Here is a 20,378-nt window from a genome sequence, read left to right on the forward strand (position 1 = left end):
AAGTTCTCCCCTCCATCGAGGAAAGGTACTGGTCGCAGTACGGACTGCAGGTGCGGTTTTTGGGAGAAAAACCACACAAGAAGCAGACAGCTGAATTAAGCAGGCTGGTCTGGGCAGAGATAAAGCTGGATGAGAGCTACAGAGCCCTCCGGTGGCATGTATCCCAAGCATGTCCCTGGATAGCGGATGACAGCCCAACGGAAGGCTTAATCTACGGCGGCTTGGGACTGTTGTTTGTGAAGCTGACAGGGGACCCTAACTTTGGGAGTGATTTGGAGCGGCGGTTGGACGAAATCATGGATTTCAGAGAAGGGCTACTGAACATTTCGGAAGTGCACTGGGCACAGGAAGATTTGGAGTTTCTGGCCGTTCAGGAATGGGAGCTAGAGATCGCCTACAGACGGCTGCTAGACATTGCTCAGTGCCAGGGCTGGGCTCCCTTTGCCTGGGACTATCAGGAAATACCAGCTGACAACCCTGAAATCCTGGCTGAAGAGTCGGCAATGTGGCAGAGCAATAGTGTGCTTTGCCAACCTGCCCCCACAGCTATGGAGGCGGAGGTCTTATGGCGGATGCAGCAAGTGCTGACTGACCTTGATGATCCTGTTTCTGCATGGGATGATCTTGGATGGAGGAATGTGCCTGTCCAGCAGCATGCCAGAGAATCTGCAGTGGAAAATCTGGAGATTGCCATCCCCAAAGCTGAAGTGCTGACAACAGGGCAAAGCTCTGCTAACCTCTGCCCAGCACTGATAACATCTTCTGGGTTCCATGGACAGGAGATGGTGAACCTCCATCCCCAGACATCAGTTGCAGAGACATGGGATTTGATAGACTTTTCTGCTGAGGAAGAACAACCTGATGAGCCTCCAGCAGAAGAGCTGCTATCAGGGCCAAAGTTCACTGTGTTCTGCCCAGCACCAACAGTGGCTTCAGCCTTCCTGAGAGAAGAGGTAGTCGGCCTTTCTCCCACAACACTGACGGGGACATGTGATTTTCTGCCAGCAGCATCTATGGAGTTAAAACAAACTTCTCCAGCTGAAGATCTGGTAACTGAACAGAGGGTCCAAGACCTCTGTCCCACACTTTTACCAATTCCAGAGACTGGGGATTTAATAGACGTTTCTGTAGAGGAGGAACCACCTGGCAAACCCCCAGCAGAAGTGCTGGCAACCGGACAGAGGGTCCAAGACCTCTGCCCCACACCTGCAGCAATTGTGGAGGCTCAGGCTGAGAAGATGGCAATCACTTCCCAGCAGCAGATACAGGGGGAGAAGGGAGAGGAGGTGTGTGTTGTTCCTCCCCAACAGTTGGCCAGGGTGGAGGAAGTGGGCTTTCCTCCCCAGCAAAGATCCATGTACCTGGGAGACAGTACCATCGACATGTCGTCCCAGCAGCCAGATGAGGGAATGGAAAAGGAAGCAGCCGGCTCACCTCCCCAATGGCAGCTACACAGTTTGGGAGTGGAGGAAACCAGCCTCCTGCCCCAACAGTTAGCCGGAGCAGAGGATGCGGAGTCCCCAGCAGAAGTGCTGGCAACAGGGCAGAGTGCTACCAACCTCTGCCCAGCACCGGCAACAACTACAGAGTTCCAGGGAGGCGGGGCAGTCGGCCTCCCTCTCCAACAGTTAGCCGGAACAGATGGTGTGGGGTTTCCAGCAGAAGGGCTGGCAACAGGGCCGAGGACTGCTGGACTCTGCCCTCAACTAACAGAGGATGGATTTCCTGTGAAGGTGCATGGGACTTCAGTCTCCACCTGTATACCCCAGGGATGCTGGGCAGTGGGCCCCAATCCCCAACAGCATGACAGAGTGAGCCCAGACACCCTGTCTTCTCTCCAGCGGCAGAAAGGATTCCAGGGAGAAGAGCCAGTCCAGGCCTCTCCCCAGCGGCGGATATGTTCTCTGAGAGAGGCAGAGGTTGGCTGGGTGAGTAATACTCTGTTTGGAACAATTTGTTTGGGGTACTGTGTGGGTACAGGCAGTAGAGGACTGGAACTATGGACTAACTTCGGAGTCAACCCGTCTGGGGTCTCCTCCTGTGTTAGTCTCCTGCCGAAAGGGGAGAAATGTCACGGGCCTAGCCGGGACAGAGGCTGTTGGAGAGGACTGTGTGCGGGCCTGTTGCCTTTTGATTATGGGCCCTGGATTTTCAATGGATTCATTCTGTTGGGACACATCCTGTGGGGAGATGCTGGTGTCGTCAACCTGTGTTTGTGTTAATTGAATGAGCTAATGACATTGTCCTCTATACAATGTAGGAGACGGGACGACTGCTATTGTGTTAATTAACTGTATGAAGCTCGGTGACCACAAGTCTGGGCGAAAGGTCATGTCTCAGTCACCTAGGCTGTATAAAGGATTAGATAATTAGCTCATGTTAATTAAGTTACAGTTGTATTGTTAGAGGAGGTTCCAACGGCATATAAAGTCTTGTAACTTTGATTCATAATAAACAGTCCATGTTAGCAGTGAAGCAAGTGTCGCCTTGTTTGTGCTCAGAGAGGTTGGAATATCTGATATCTGTATACAGACTGGCAGGAAGTGGTATATGACGGAAGCACTCAAGCGGAGTGTGGGACGTTCCGTGACAACAACATTTTTTTTTTTTTCTTTCCTTTTATTGCATTTTAGTCTAAATATGAGATCTGAGGTCTTTTTGACCCCAGATCTCATATTTAAGAGGACCTGTTATGCTTTTTTCTATGCGATGTTTACATTCCTTGTAATAGTAATATAAGTAACCCAAATTAAAAAAAAAAAAAAAAAAAAAAAGTGTAAAAATAAATAAGGAAAAAAAATAAAACATTTTTTAACGTGTCCCGTCCCGACGAGCTTGCGTGCAGAAGCGAACGCATACGTGAGTAGCTCCCGCATATGAAAACGGTGGTCAAACCACACATGTGAGGTATTGCCGCGATCGTTAGAGCGACTGCAATAATTCTAGCCCTAGACCTCCTCTAACTTAAAACATGCCACCTTTAGAATTTTTTAAACGTCCCCTATGGAGATTTTTAAGGGTAAAAGTTTGACGCCATTCCACGAGCGGGCGCAGTTTTGAAGCGTGACATGTTGGGTATCAATTTACGCGGCGTAACATTATCTTTCACAGTATAAAAAAAAATTGGGCTAACATTACTGTTGTCTTATTTTTTTTATTCAAAAGAGTGCACTTGTAAGACCGCTGCGCAAATACGGTGTGACAAAAAGTATTGCAATGACCGCCATTTTATTCTCTAGGTTGTTAGAAAAAAATGTAAAATGTTTGGAGGTTCTAAGTCATTTTCTAGCAAAAAAACATGTTTTTAACTTGTAAACACAGTCTGAAAAAGAGGCCCGGTCTTAAAGTGGTTAAAGCTGTCAGATGATTGGCCTCTAGTGATTCTGAATTTAGAAATAGTGGCAAGGATCAGGGAGTGCAGAGCAGGGCGAGATTACATAGATATACCAGAAAAAGGGGCCAGCCTGAAGTGATCTATCAGGACTTAATTTTCTGACTAATGTTCCACTTTGAGTGGGACCTAAAGAATGAAGTTAGCAGTATTGCTTAGGATATCTAATGGGGTCTCAGTTATGTAAGCTATAACATATGCTAATGTGGATTTTGATACCGCTTTACAGGTTTAACATGATGGGACTGGGTTAGCCCTAAAAGGGAGCCAAGTAACTTTGGTATTATATTATAATTGATTGTATCTGCATTACTTGTAAGGAATGATAGGAGAACACAAAACAGAAGAGGGATTTAGAAAAACAAACTATCCAGTAAGATGTGTGAGTGAGGGGAAAGGGGGCTCTGATAGAATAAAGAATTGCCTATCCCCGGGGGTTAGCCAACCTTCTGGTCCTCATATATTCAAGATTCTCTGTTTAGGTTGTGAGTAAGTTATCCAGGAAAGGCAAATTTTTAGGAATTTATCATTTCTCCAGTGAGATAGCTGTTGTTATATCACTGATCATTGTGCCATTTTTTTCTTGTTTTTTTTTACCCTTTACAAAGGCGTATCCACTACAGAATCAAAAACAATGCGTTAGCAAATACCAAAATGTCAATAAAATAAAGTGCGCTCAGATAACTGACCGGTGAATATTGCAGACTGTAAACTAACATAACTTAAAAATAATTGCCATTGTTCATAAAAGTGCGGACTGAGCATCAATTTCAGGTCAGAGAGCTCTTTTGCAATCTACAGTAGATATAAAAAGTCTACACACCCCTGTTAAAATGTCAGGTTTCTGTGATGTAAAAAAATGAGACAAAGATAAATCATTTCAGTAATTTTTCCACCTTTAATATGACCTATAAACTGTACAACTCAGTTGAACAACAAACTGAATTATTTTAGGTGGAGGGAAGTAAAACTAAAAAAACTAAAATAATATGGTTGCATAAGTGTGCACACCCTTAAACTAATACTTTGTTGAAGCACCTTTTGATTTTATTACCACACTTGGGTATGAGTCTATCAGCATGGCACATCTTGACTTGGCAATATTTGCCCACTCTTCTTTGCAAAAACACTCCAAATCTGTCAGATTGCGGCATCTCCTGTGCACAGCCCTCTTCAGGTCACTCCACAGATTTTCAATCAGATTCAGGTCTGGGCTCTGGCTGGGCGGTTCCAAAACTTTAACCTTCTTCCTTTTGTTGATTTGGATGTATGCTTTGGGTTGTTGTCATGGTGAAATATGAATTTCCTCTTCATATTCAGCTTTCTAGCAGAAGCCTGAAGGTTTTGTGCCAATCTTCACTGGTATTTGGACCTGTTTATAATTCCCTCCTACCTTGACTAAGGCCCCTGTTCCAGCTGAAGAAAAACAGCCCCAAATCATGATTCTGCCACCACTATGCTTCACTGTTGGTATGATGTTCTTTTGGTGATATGCAGTGTTGTTTTTGCACCAAATATATCTTATGGAATTTAGTCAAAAAGTTCAACCTTGGGTTCATCGGACCACAACACATTTTCCCGCATGCTTTTGGAAGACTTTGGATGTGTTTTTTGCAAAATTTAGCCGGGCTTGGATGTTTTTCTTAAGAAAAGGCTTCCGTCTTGCCACACCTGACTGATACCTTTTAACAATGAGATCCCTCTGATGCTTTTGGAAGCTCTCTTTGGACCATGGCTTTTGCTGTAGGATGCGACTAAGAAAATGTCAGGAAAGACCTACTAGAACAGCTGAACTTTATTTGAGGTTAATCAGAGGCACTTTAAATGATATAAATATAAAAGTATATCAGCGCACGTATGTCACAAAATAAAAATGTAAATAAAAAATGAAGCAGCTGAACACCAGGGTAAACGATCAAATCCCTCTAGACAAATAATAATAAAAGGTGCAGCGCTAACTCAATGGGTGACCATACAGAGAAATATATAATATATAATAAACCGGAAGCAAAAAGAAATGTCCAACAGTAAATGTCCCAAAAAGACTGACATAAATCCACCAGAGGTGTGATGATAACAGCAGACAATGATGTGTGATACTGGAACCCTTCACCATAGATCGAATGGCCTCTCACCTGGTCCTAAAGATAATCAGGCAATGATACAAGATCGGCAGACAAGGAGATCTACATGACAAGGGACTCCTCCGGATGATCAGATGGCAGGTGGGTATCTTAAGCATGTAATCACAAAAGGGACAGACATAGTGCTCTCCGTATTCAAATGTTTATTGTAAAACGAATAAAATCAGACTTACATATCAGGCACTTCACAAGTGCCAGGAAACGAACATGGACACACAGTGTGTGAGCGGTGGAGCATGCGCAGTAGCAGCGGATGACGTCACGACGTCACGTTCTAGACGCGTTGCGTCCCAGTGGGCGGGGACTTCCTCAGCAGATGTCGTGACTACGTGGGCACCCGCGCTATAAGGAGGTAAGTTGTCATGGCAACACCAAAGACAACTAAGATGACGTGTACCGGAAATGGGCAGACTCCGGAAGTGTCTCCACATACATCATTCCGAGCCTATGTAGCCCAATTAAGTATAGAGAAGGCTCAAAAATACATATGAAATAGTAAAAGTATATAAAACAATCTGGTGTCAGCACAAGACATACCCGAAAGTGAAGTCTTGAAAGAGCAGTATCAGAGCACCATAATGTCTAAAATAAAAATGCAAAAAAAATGCATGATAACTGTCATCCGCGGCCACCGACTGCTCCCCATCATAATATAATAAAAACATTATTACCATCATGGTACTAATTGTTACATGATATGGTAAAATAAGGACATTATTACCGTCACAATACTTTCTCATTACACAGACAATAAGAAAAGGGAAAAAAGAAAAACTAAAGAACTAAAAAACTTTATCGATCAGATAAAAAACAGTTGGTATCGAATTCTACATTTAACCCATCGGGGTGCATGACCCCTGTCTCATAGATCCAGTGGGATTCTCTTTTACTAAGCTGCCGGATGAAGTTACCCCCTCTCCAGTGCTTAGTAACCCTTTCAATGCCCCAAAATTTTAAATACTTAGGGTTTTGTTGGTGGGAGATCTTGAAATGTCTAGACACGCTATGGGTCTTGAGACCTTTCTTGATGTTATTAACGTGTTCAGCCAGCCTGACATGTAAGGGTCTTGACGTTCTTCCAACATACTGTAGACCACAGCTACACTCCAGCATGTAGACCACCCCAATAGTGTCACATGTAATGAGCTGTTTAATCTCATACTCTCTGTTAGTAACCGAGGCCAAGAATTTTTTCCTCTTTTTGATATTACCCTTAGAATGTTTACAGGGGACACATCTACCACAGGCATAAAAGCCTCCCAAAAAGGAAAAAAGCTTATCTGAGGTAGGTACTGGGGGGTCAAGAACACTGGGTGCCAAGCGATCCCTAAGCGTAGGGGCTTTTTTGTATATAAACTGAGGTCTATCAGGTAGTATGGGGCCTAAGACTCTGTCTTGTTTCAAAATAGCCCAATTTTTTTGAATAATTTTCTCAAATTTCCGGTGTTGAATATTGTAATCCAACACCATTTTGAAATTGTGGCTATCATTAGCAAGGGGCTTAGAGGAATTGGCAATCAGTTCATTCCTCTCTAATAACATGATTTTAGATACCTCTTCATCTAATAAGGCCCTATTGTACCCCTTCTGTTCGAATCTCGAGGTGAGGACCTCAGACTGGCTGACAAAATCCTCCACAGTAGTACAATTCCGACGCAATCTTATATATTGCCCCCTGGGGATGTTACACAGCCAAGAACTGTGATGGCAACTCCCCAGGGGAATATAAGAATTACGGTCGGTGGGCTTAAAATAGTTAGTAAGAGAGAATTTATTTTGCAAGATACTAATAGATAAATCCAAAAACACCACTTTTTCAGAGCTGATGGTCCATGTGAGAGATATGTTTCTGGAGTTGTTATTTAATGATTGAATGAACTCATCCAACCTGGATCTCTCGCCATTCCAGATCAAGATGAGATCATCAATAAATCTCCTGTAGCACAACAGCTCGGGGGGGCGATGGAGAAAGACAGCTTCATCCTCCCAGTGGGCCATAAAGATATTAGCCACACTGGGAGCAAAGCGGGCCCCCCATGCTGACACCAGATTGTTTTATATACTTTTACTATTTCATATGTATTTTTGAGCCTTCTCTATACTTAATTGGGCTACATAGGCTCGGAATGATGTATGTGGAGACACTTCCGGAGTCTGCCCATTTCCGGTACACGTCATCTTAGTTGTCTTTGGTGTTGCCATGACAACTTACCTCCTTATAGCGCGGGTGCCCACGTAGTCACGACATCTGCTGAGGAAGTCCCCGCCCACTGGGACGCAACGCGTCTAGAACGTGACGTCGTGACGTCATCCGCTGCTACTGCGCATGCTCCACCGCTCACACACTGTGTGTCCATGTTCGTTTCCTGGCACTTGTGAAGTGCCTGATATGTAAGTCTGATTTTATTCGTTTTACAATAAACATTTGAATACGGAGAGCACTATGTCTGTCCCTTTTGTGATTACATGCTTAAGATACCCACCTGCCATCTGATCATCCGGAGGAGTCCCTTGTCATGTAGATCTCCTTGTCTGCCGATCTTGTATCATTGCCTGATTATCTTTAGGACCAGGTGAGAGGCCATTCGATCTATGGTGAAGGGTTCCAGTATCACACATCATTGTCTGCTGTTATCATCACACCTCTGGTGGATTTATGTCAGTCTTTTTGGGACATTTACTGTTGGACATTTCTTTTTGCTTCCGGTTTATTATATATTATATATTTCTCTGTATGGTCACCCATTGAGTTAGCGCTGCACCTTTTATTATTATTAGCACTTTAAATGATGGCAGGTGTGTGCCGACTCCTATTTAACATGAGTTTGAATGTGATTGCCTAATTCTGAACACAGCTACATCCCCAGTTATAAAAGGGTGTGCACACTTATGCAACCACATGTTTTTTTTTTTTACTCCCCACCCCCCCAAAAAGATTTCGGTCTGTTTGTTTCATTTGAGTTATACAGTTTATAGGTCACATTAAAGGTGGAAAAAGTTCTGAAATTATTTATCTTGGTCTCATTTTTTTTTTTTACATCACAGAAACCTGACATTTTAACAGGGGTGTGTAGACTTTTTATATCCACTGTATGTAAATTATATTTCTACCATACTTTACAGCAGGAAAAGTATGTTGAGAGGCCTCCACATCAAGGGGGCCAGAAAAGGTGATAAGGTTAAAGACATGGAAGAAGGAAAAGATAGGGACATCAGGAACACCTTGGCCAGATCCTTAGGACCTCAGCACTTATAAAGATATGTAGATTGCAGTTGACATAGTGGGATGGGCATAAAATATCCACAGGGTCCATGTCTTCTGAAATTTCTTGTGTGTAACAAGGAGGATGCTGGTGAGTTTTTCATGGTTAAAAAAGGTATGTGTGAAGCGAAAGACATTTGTAAAATTGACAACCTGCTGTTAGCAAGCTCTTTCTATGGTCTGTTTTGGCAGAAGTAAAATATATGTTGCTAATTTTGAATTGAGACCTCGTGAGGCCTGGGGTTTTAAATGTAACATGACATACAAGGGATCCCTACAGAAAGTTAGTAAGTATTGTAAGAGCTTAAAGTGTTACTAAACCCACAACAGTAAAATCTGACCGTATATGCAGAATAGCATGCTTGTTATACTCACTGTGGAACTTAAGGGGTTAATCCTCTGCATTGTGTAAAAAGGATCTTTGATCCTGTATGGTCTCTCTTGGCAAAGCCAGATAAGACACAGTGAGGATAGTCCTGCTGCACATGCTCAGTTTGGTCTCTATTGCTGGAGAGAAAATTTCCTGGTTGATCAAAGCTAGCCAGGTCACATGGCATTGACATCACACAGTCCCCCCCCTCTTCCATGCCCAGTAACTAAAAAAGAACACAGTGGGTGGGATGTCACATTTGATTCATGGATGATCCACCTCCCATAAGAGCATGAGGACACAGGCTATAGTAGAAATCTCCTTCTACCTGAACACTCAGCACTCGGGTAGTTGCTGCAGTTTAACACATGACCGTGATTTGCAGATCAGCCAAAAAGGTATATAGTTTCAGTATTTTAGTGTAAAAAGATTTATAAGCTGTGAGCACTGCAGGGGAGAGCGCGGATGAACTATGTTTATATTACTGGGTTTAGTAACACTTTAAGGACTTGTACAAAACCTAGAGTGCATATAGGGCACATCCACCATGTATAGAGGACATTACCAAGGGTGGAACACTCACGAAAAGAGGTGCCAGAGGAGGCTTGGGTGACTGCAAGCTAATCAAGACCGGAGCATGTACCACCTAGCAATGGTCTTGAAAGCTGATTCAAATGCAAGTATCTAAAAAAAAAATCTAAATAAAAAAAAAAAATGTTTACTCATCAACCACTTAAGGACTGGAAGGATTTGCCCCCTTAATAACCAGGCTTTTTTTGTGATGCTGCACTGCGACGCTTTAACTGACAATTGCGCGGTGTACCCAAACAAAATTTTTTACCCACAAATAGAGCTTTCTTTTGGTGGTATTTGATCACCTCTGTGTTTTTTTTTTTGCACTATAAACAAAAAAAGACCAGCAATTTAACTGCTTCCAGTCCAGCCGCCGCAGTTATACTGCGGCAGGTTGGCTCCCCTGCGCGAAACCCTGTAGCTGTACGTTGGCTTGCGGGGTCCGGATAGCAGGCGCGCGCGCCCGCTGCACAGCGGGGGTGCCGATGCATGTGGCCGACGGTCATCGCGACCGTCCGCCACGAGTGATCGTGTGCAGTAGATACAGAACAAACACACACTTCCCAGTTGTGACAGGAGTGACAGATCGTGTGTTCCTTTTAGCTAGGAACCATGATCCGTCACTTCCTCTAGTTAGTCCCTTCCCCCTTCAGTTAGAATCACCTAGCAGGGAACACAGTTAATACCTTCACTGCCCCCTAGAGTTAACCCCTTCACTGCCAGTGACATTTTTACAGTAATCAATGCATATTTAATCGCACTGATCGCTGTATTAATGCTGATGGTTCCAAAAATGTGTCAAAATTGTCCGATCTGTCCGCCATAATGTCACAGTCACAATAAAAATCGCAGATCGCCGCCATTACTAGTAAAAGAATAAAAATAAATCTATCCCCTATTTTGTAGACGCTATAACTTTTGCTCAAACCAATAAATATACGCTTATTGCGATCTATTTTTATTTTTTTTTTTACCAAAAATATGTAGAAAAATACATATTGCCCTAAACTGAGAAAAAATTTGCTTTTTTTTTTTAAAAAAAAGGGGATATTTATTATAGCAAAAAGTACAAAATATTGTGTTTTTTTTTTTTATAAATTGTTGCTCTTTTTTTTTGTTTATAGCGCAAAAAATAAAAACCACAGAGGCAATCAAATACCACCAAAAGAAAGCTCTATTTGTGGGAAAAAAAGGACATCAATTTTGTTTGGGTACAACGTTGCACGACCCCGCAATTGTCAGTTAAAGCGACGCATGGCAGAATCGCAAAAAACGCTCTGGTCAGGAAGGGGGTAAATTCTTCCGGGGCTGAAGTGGTTTAAAAAAACAAACATTTTTTTTACTTTCTGCTATAATACATATCCAAAAAAACAAATATAAAAAAATGTATTTGTCAGTTTAGGCTGATTATATATTCTTCTGCATATTTTTGGTTAAAAAAAAAAATCGCAATAGGCATATCTTGATTGGTTTGCACAAAAGTTATCGTGTCTACAAACTACAGGATAGATTTAGAGACTTTTATTTATTTTTTATTGTTTTTACTGGTAATGGCGGCGATCTGCGACTTTTAGCGGGACTACGACATTGCGGCGGACAAATCTGACCCCAGACACGTTTTGGGGACCAGTGACATTATTACATTGATCAGTGCTAAAAAAAAATGCACTGATCAATGTAAAAATGACACTGGCAGGAAAGGGTTTAACACTGGGGGCGATCAAGGGGTTAAGTGTGTTCTAACTGTAGGGGGGATGGGCTCACTGGGACATGAGAGATCACTGTTCCCGATGACTGGGAACAGAAGATCTCTAACATGTCATCAGGCAGAACAAGTTATCGCCTTGTTTCCATAGGCAGTTCCCCGTTCTGCCTCTCCTCACTGGCGGACATAGAGTCCACGGGACCCATGGGCACGCTCCCGCGGCGCCCGCTATCCTCCTTGCTTGGACCGACATACAAGTACGTCGATTCGCACAGGAGAGCCGACCTGCTGCACTACCACTAAAAAAAGGTCTATTTGTGGGAAAAAAATTATAACAATTTAATTTGGGTACAGTGTTGCATGACCGCGCAATTGACATTCAAAGAGTGACAGCGCTGAAAGCGAAAAATTGGCCTGGGCAGGAAGGGTTTAAGTGTCCAGTAAGCAAGTGGTTAAAGCCACTGGAATACATTGGATGCCAAGCTAGAGCACAATGGCAGCTGAAGGCATCCAATGTGTCCCCAAGGCAAATCCAGGGAACAAGCTATACAAAAAGATAGTAACAACCCCAATTTATAATTAGCCTTTGCAGTAAGGTACGCATGGGGAGGGCAATGCACATCGCAAACCGACAAAATTTTCCCAGTACACTTACCAGCTAGCCTGCAAAAAAACTTAAATTGACCCTGTCTAACAATTAGTTAAAAGTTTTTAAAAACAGAGGTTTTAGTTTCTCCCACATTTGTAAATGTACGACGATCAGAAATATAGAGTTAGGACCACAGTATACAGAGAAGCTTTGACTTGGGCATTGCAAATGTGCAGGCTAGTTGGCAAGTGTGCTGGGAAACGTTAATCTTTTAGCAACCACCCAGCCTCAGGCATAAATTAAACAGCAGGAAACTTCATTCTGATTATGAAGTCGCAAATAAAGGAACTAAGCCTTGCCACAAAATACCGTATTTTCCGGTGTATAAGACAACCCCCTAATGTTACTGTTTATCTACAGTTTTTGCCTATACTCACTGTATAAGACAACCCCCAGTTCCGAGGCTTCATATTTCCTTCTTCTTGCTGGAGCCAAACCGCGCTGAGCCAATCACGGCGAGCGATTTATTCTACTAATGAATACAAAGCCTTCTCATATTGACAGAGGCTGTAACATCATCAGCTCGCGCCTCTCTGACTCTCAAAGCCAATCCAAGCAGGCTACTGTATGTAGCCTGCTCAGATTGGCAGAGGTTGTTACTCCAATCTGAGCAGGCTCTCTATTCATTAATAGAATACATCACTCGCCGGGATTGGCTCAGCGGTGTATACTGTATGCAGCTGAAGCTACATACAGTATTACCGCACATCCGGCGGGCTGACATACAGGGGGCTGCATTTTATACCCGGCGTATAAGACAACCCCCGCTTTTTGTCTCTTCTTTAAAATTTTTTTTTTTTTTTAGTGTAAAAGGTCATCTTTTACACCGAAAAATACGGTAACTGCAAACTCTGCAGCCAAAGCAATCCTTTAAAGAGTGTCACACGTGCAAAAAAGAACCTTCACTATTACGAGATCATTCAACTGTACCTCCAGTAATGTTGTGTGCCTCATCCAATGCAAAAAATGCATCCAAAAGATCTCGGTGAAACAGGGCAAAAATTACAAAAAAGAATGAATTTACACAGATGCACCATTTAAAGAACTTATGAAAATGATTTCTGCACACCTATGGGACATCATTTTTCACAACTAGACCATGTTATGAAGGACCTGAATGTTTTAGTTCTTAAAGGGAACTTTTAAAAAATATTCAGGAAAGGAAAATGTTTCAACTAAGAATGAGAATTCTATTTTGACAAAAAAGAAAATAAACTGTGAACCTCTAAATCACTATTCAAGTTTTATGACCACTCTCACCTCTGTGACTCTTCCACCCTCCCAATTCATAGCTCTCTGCTTTTATTATTTCACTAACTATCCAAGTTTATTACCATTGTTTGTATATTTTTACTTCAGAGACCTACTGTTAAAAATCTGTTTATTAGTACTGCTTGGACCCTAAAGAAGGTGGTGCACCCCAAAAGCTTGTCCTGAAAATTAGGATGTTCGTGCAAATAAAAAAAAGTATCATGGACGCTACTTAATTGTTTTTCTTGCAAGTGCACTAATACGGTTACATTTACCTCAAGCACCTTACGTAAGGTTCTTAAAGCGGATTTCCGCCGAAGTCAGCCTGTCTCAATGTGTATTAATGGTATATTAGACTTTATCGTAAAATCCTTTTTATGAAATACATTACAGTACTCAGGTCCCTCATCTCTGTTTTTATGATTCACCCCTACTGTTGATTGCTAACGTAACTGTCAGGAAACCTGTAGTTGTTGCTGAGGCAGCATTTGTGAGGACATGCTGAGTGTGTCCTGGCCTATTTTAACATGGAGACACTACAAGACCCTTGGGAACTCACTTCCGCAACATGGCAGCTGGGTGCCTGAGGCACACATAGTTTGACTATTCTGAACAATGGCTTTTCTTCAGAATCTATATCAGACAATCAAGGCTGCCTTCATATAGAATTAAAAAGCTTTAAATAACAGTATATTCAACCACTTTGTAAAGGCTCAAGTTTTTTTTTTTTTTTACCTTCCAGGTTGCAATGAGCTAGGAGTGTTTTTAAATGGTTGTTGGTGGTCGTTGGGGTAATGGGGGGAGAGGGTTAAAGGGCTACTGACCACCAATATTGTGGGATTGTTTTTGAGGGGATTTATAGTGCCAGCGATCACCAATGATTGAGGGGTTGTACTGTATTAATTGTGGTAAAGATTTTGGGGGGGATTCTGATTTATCCATGGACAATGGTTTCTCCTCAGAAAAGCAAATGTATGTCAGACAATAAAGACTGCCTTCATATATAATTTAAAAAGCTTTAAAAAACAACACTATATTCAACCACTTAAAGTGTTTGTAAAGGCTCAAGGTTTTTTACCTTTATGCTTTTTATGCATGAAGGTAAAAAACCTTCTCTGTGCAGCAGCCCCCCTAATACTTACCTGAGCCCCATCGCAATGCAGTGATGTGCAGGTGAACCTCTGCTCCCAGGGGACGCTCCCCCCCCCTGTCAATCGCAGCCAGTGAGCCAATGAGGAGATAGAGGGGGTGACGGTGAGCATTTATCAATTATCCATGTCATCTAGCCATTGAACACCATCCAATTCATCCTCCAGGGAGCTTTCTTCCACAAATAATGGACTCCCCCCCCCGCCGCCATCCGGTGCTTCTCTGGGCTCTCTCCCGGGCCATCGGGGGCACGGAGAAAGAATCGGCCGGCGCCGGATGACTACGATAGAGATTTCTAGTGACCAGATGGTCACCAGTCATCTCTATGACCGTCGGAGGCCCGGGTGCGATGTTATGACGTCACGCCCAGGTTCCCGGATGTCAACAATGCCGCGATCGCGGCTGTCAGCATGAGATCGGTGAATTTTTTTTCACCAATCTCATGCTTTCTAGCCTGGAGGAGAGATGCGGGGTCTTACTGACCCCGCATCTCTCCATAAAGAGGACCTGTCACATAGATTCCTATTACAAGGGATGTTTACATTCCTTGTAATAGAAATAAAAGTGATCAAAAAAATAAAAATGTAAAAAAAAAGTGTACAAATAAAAATAATAAAACCGTTTTTTTTTTTTTGTTTTTTTTTTTTAAAAAGGCGTTTGAAAAATTATTGCGCAAATACCGTGCGAGATAAAAAGTTGCAATGACCGCCATTTTATTCCCCAGGGTGTCTGCTAAAAAAACATATATAATGTTTGGGGATTCTGAGTAATTTTCTAGCAAAAAAATGATGATTTTTACATGCAGGAGAGAAGTGCCAGAATAGGCCCGGTATGGTAGTGGTTAAAGGCCTAGTGCACCGTCACTTATTTTGAAACACCTTAATACCAGCATGTTTCTTCATTTGAAAAATATTTTGGCAAAAAATTTGATGACCTTGGAATATCCACTTTCCAAAGAAAGGGTAATTTTTGGGGGTGTTTGTACTGTCCTGGCAGTTTTATTCCAATATTTTTAATAGCAGGTAGTAAGGGAAAGCTAGGTTTTTTTTTTTTTTTTTTTTTTTTTTCCTTTTCAAAAATTCAGTCTTTTGTCCTTTTTTAAAGAGTCAGTCAAGGTATTACAGCACTGAAAAATGCCCTGGTAATGAGGGGGATGAAACATGCCGGGGTGAAAGGGTAAGTTAACATAATTCTTTGGACAAAACTATAGGTTTATGTTCCACTTGTAATCATAGATGTGCAGAGGGTTTTCATTCATTTTTATTGTTCGAACACCACCTAAATGACTTGAAATTGTTGCTGAATGTATTAAATGCTTTTTGTTGTCTAGGAAGAAAGAGAAACACTTGATGTCACAGCCGTCATTAGCTCTTGCACTTTAACTGAGGCACGGTATTTGCTTGGCCACTTCCTTTCCATGGCTGTTGGTAAGGTAAGTTTTTTTTTTTTAAAGTTGTGTAGGAAATGCCTATCTTACTCAGGAAACTTTTGTTAGACCATTAAAGTGGTTGTAAAACCTACCATATACCTGGTAACGTGACTATCCTTAGGCGATATGTAGAGATGAAACAAATCCTCCTACCTATGTTATACCTGCTTATCTGCAGTCTTCGCTTCTCTACATTCAAAGTGCAGAATTCATAAAGCTTGTCCGAGCTGTCAGAAAAAAAGGATGCAGGTAGCTGAAGTTACAAAGCAAAGTAGTACACCGCTCAAGGTATTCACCCTTACAGTTCCACCTCCACTGCACAAGCAAAGGGTGCTGGCCCTGCATGTAGCAGAAACTCTGGAGTCCATACAGCAAGTAAGGGTAAAAGGTATAGCAGGCAATACAGCTAATAGGTTTCACACCATTCTTGGTGCTTAATCATAGCTGCAAAGCAATGCAGCTATGATTAAGCACCAAGAATGGCGTGAAATGCGTTAACTGTATTGCCTGCTGTATCTTATTCCCTCGCTTGCTGTATGGACTGTCGTTTTTTACACGCTTGGATTCAAATAAAGGTGATTTTTATTGGAGTGCGGCCATCCAGACATCTCTTCTTTACTCTAGCTGAAGTTGCACTCTGCAGAGCTCATTAACTCATTCACTCTGAGTGCTGATTGGAGGGAAGGGGCACACCCCTCTTTACACAACACACAGGAACAGAGCTGAAGCTGTCAATCAGCTGGAGCTCTCTCCCCTGTCACCTTTTTTCATTTGGTGTCAGGAAAAGTTGTCAGAAGTGATTCGTGCAGATAACGGAGAAACAAAGCCGCAGACAAAAATTACTGTTTAGTACTCCTAAATGAGACAAGTGAACACTATAGAGGGATATGCATTGTTCAGTGTTCATGTCTGAGGTTTACAGCCACTTTAAATATTTGATTGCAGCTGAGGCTCAAGATACAGATTTTCAATAGTCATGTAGGTCCCCAAGAGTTCTTCTTTTTTTTTTTTTTTTTTTTTTTTTAAGTATTAGCAGTATCTTTGATTTGTATAGTATTTTTATTGTTTTCAAAACTTATAGTATAGTTGGGATGAACATGTCATGCTATTGAAAGTAAAAATTAGCTTTCACTGTTTTCCATTGGTTTCACTAAGTCAGATAAACTGAGACACAATGGGACTGCTGTCACACACATGGACATTGGGGTTGCAATTCACACACGCTGACACGCACATACTGGGGCTGGACGTAACACACATTGACACATAATGAGGCTGCAGTTGCGCACACTGAAGCACACAGGCTGCAATTGCACAAACTTATGCACGGTGCTCATTGCTCTTCCTGCTTAAGAGCAAATGTTTCTTCCTTCTTCTTTGACTAATTTAGTGAAACTTTTTGCTCCCCTTGATTGCAAAGGCTTAAATGCACACCACCCACCTCCCCAGTGGATTTTGATGCAGATACTTTAAACATTTCTGATTCTGTCAGGGATCCTCCACAGGATTCAATGTCTGATGCCGTGTCTCTCCCTTCCCTAGTGGAGAAGAGCCAGAAAGCTGAATTTCAGTCGGCTTTCTCACATAAACAGATAGTAGTAGGTTATATTCTAATTGAATCTGTTCATTCCACTTTAAAATCAAAAGATTCAGTCCTCTAATATGGTATCTGGGCTCGGTGCTCATTGGCCTAAACTTTGACCTAAGGCGTTTTCTCATCATCCGTTATTTGGTGCCAAATATTGGGAACACCCACATAAACAATTTCTCACCCTTAAGCAGTTTATGGTCCTGGTATTCTTTTGCAGTGGATTTTGTCAAGAGGTGGTCCTCCTGTGATTGACCCATCTGTGTCTCGCATTACAGAAAAGCTCTGACCATTCTTTTAGAGGAGACACGCCATCCTTTTAAGGACCTTGCAGACAAGAAGATAGCAGTTTCTGGAGTGATCTACTCCTTGGTGGGCTTTCTGCCCTTCCGCACATGCTCATCTTTACATTCATTTCACAGTCTTGACTGGCTGATCTAAATATCTAAGCAAGAACCTGGCCGCTTTTAGTTTAGACACTTATCGATTTGCATAGACCAGATGATCATCGAATTGAACTTAGTGCAATGTGGCACTGGATACTAGCCAGGCTTTGACTTTTTAGCTTTTCTTCTGCGCAGGGCACTGTGGCTTAAGTCCTGGCCACCAGAATAACAGTGAAATAAGGCCTTGTTATGCCTTATCTGTATCATTTTTGGCTTTTTGCTAGTTTAACCCTTTCACTGCCAGGTCCGTACGCCGTACAGACATACAGAATACAGAAGTGCCTGCAGGTGGCCAGGTCAGTATGCCGTACGGATCTCATTTCTCCCTCCCCTATATGCTTATGGTCACTTCAATGACCATAAGCTTATATCAGAATTGTTCAGCAGACTCTGCTGAGCAATTCTATAACTCTGATCAGCGGGTTGTAATCCGCTGATCAGAGTTATTAACCCCTAATGTGACCGCCCCCCCACCTACGCTGCCACCTCCCTGTCCCCTCCCTCTCCACCCCCGCTCCACCCTTTCATCTAAAACTGCCCCCTACTCTCCTCTCCTACCCCCTTCACCCCCCCCCAGCACTAATTACCTCCACCCGGTCCTACCCCCCCAGCAAACCGGCTCCCCGCAGCTACGATCATTAGCTGGCATCCCTCCTCTTCCACTCCTGCTGGCTTCAGGTGCTGCATGGGGCTTGGGAGGGGTCCAGTTGTGTCCCCCTGCCAGTCAGATCGCACCCCAACTGCCCCCGCACCCCCGATCCATGGCCGCTCTGATCGGCATCTCTCCTTTTCTTCCCTCCACCTGCAGCTTCTCCCTGCACAGATCTCCGTGATCTGCCAGGCTGGGGGGGGGGGGGGGTGCGTCACCGTGGAGGGGTGAGTGTCGGCGTACCTAGGGGGGGTCTTACTATGTTTGACCTAGGGCTGGGGAAAAAATCGATTTAAATCTTGAATCGAGTTGAGAGATCCAATCGATTCAAAATTTAAGCAAATAGATTTGTTTAAAATTTTTTTTATTTTTTTCACCGGTCCCGAGGAGCTGCAGGCAGGAGTTTTTAGGAGAGGCCGCAGCTTTGGCCTAGTCCTCGGGACCGGCGCGGTGTTCACAAAAAAAAAAAAAAAGATTCAAATCGTGAATCGAGTTTGGGTTTTTTTTTAGGAAAATCGCAGATTTTTAACAAAATCTCCCAGCCCTAGTTTGACCCCTTTCACACTGGAGGCCTGTAAAGCGCCTGAAAAAAGTCTCACCTGCAATCCCAGTGTGAAAGCCAGAGTTTTTTTACCTTAATACATAGATTTCATTAAGGTAAAAAAACGTTCTGCCTCTAGAACCACTTTAAGTACGAAGATAATTGGGTAGAACCCAAAACCTACTTACACTTCTACACTTAGAATATATGTTTTATGTACATTGTTCGGCACTCTTTTCAGTGGCTTACAGGGTGTTTGACTCATTTTGGATACTTTCTCAATATTTGGTTACCAGGATGCCAGGGTTATTCTCTTTTCCATACATTTTAACATGTTTATAGAGCATAATTAAAAATGTTTTACAAGCATTTTCATGAAAAATGTGATTTCTGGAAGGCACAGGTAAATGGAGCAAATGAGTTTTTCATCAATACATCAAATATGTGTTGGTGTAAAACTGTACAGTTCAGCAAACACAAAGTGCAGAGGTGCCAATAGGTTCTTAGACTTCAAATTCTAGTGAGCAAAGTAAAAGTTAAAGGAGTCCAAGTGTAAATGTAACTTAATGGTTCTAATTATTAATGCATTTATATTTGTGTTTATTTTCCCCCTTATGTTTTTTTTATTTTTTTTTATTGCATAATGCAATAACCTTATGTAATCACTATATATAATCCTATATAACCAGTTCTTGGTTTAATGTTTATTCTCACTGCTTTGCACACAGAGTCTTCAAGCAGCCCAGAGAGAAGCACAAATCAAAGTTCTGGAAGGGCGTTTGAAACAAACTGAAATCACCAGTGCTACTCAAAACCAGCTTCTGTTCCACATGTTAAAAGAAAAAGCTGAACTGAACCCAGAACTCGATGCTCTTTTGGGCCATGCACTACAAGGTTGTATCTTGAATGTAGTGTTTGCTTTTACTGCATGTTTGCATTTATGCACGTCTGGTTTAAATGAAATATATATTGTGAGCTTATCTCCTGAATAAATGCTGTAGATAACTTTATTAGGGAGAAGCTTTACTTTGCCTCACTCATAATTTTTTCCAAATGTATGTAAACCAGTAACATTTTTTTTGGGGGGGGGGGGGGGGGTGTTGAACTTTGAGTATTATTTCAGCTTCCTCTGATACACACATATAGGTGTTATATTTATATAATTCTGTATGCGTGCGTGTGTACGCATTGTGACTGTTATTTTTCAGCCATCCATATCCTATTTGCACAA

At 42.3% G+C, this 20,378-nt stretch overlaps 1 protein-coding gene across 7 annotated transcripts in view; it reads left to right on the forward strand.

Moving 5' to 3' along the window:
• KIF21A (kinesin family member 21A) overlaps nt 1–20,378 on the forward strand; it is a 279,203-nt gene that overhangs the window by 187,145 nt on the left and 71,680 nt on the right. For all 7 annotated transcript variants that reach the window (XM_073619687.1, XM_073619690.1, XM_073619692.1 and 4 more), the window contains 2 exons: nt 15,825–15,926; nt 19,876–20,041. In XM_073619687.1, coding sequence (XP_073475788.1) covers nt 15,825–15,926; nt 19,876–20,041 — 268 coding nt within the window. The remainder of the gene's footprint in view (nt 1–15,824; nt 15,927–19,875; nt 20,042–20,378) is intronic.

This window comes from Aquarana catesbeiana, linkage group LG03, assembly GCF_042186555.1.
Source record: "Aquarana catesbeiana isolate 2022-GZ linkage group LG03, ASM4218655v1, whole genome shotgun sequence".
NCBI lineage: Eukaryota > Metazoa > Chordata > Amphibia > Anura > Ranidae > Aquarana > Aquarana catesbeiana.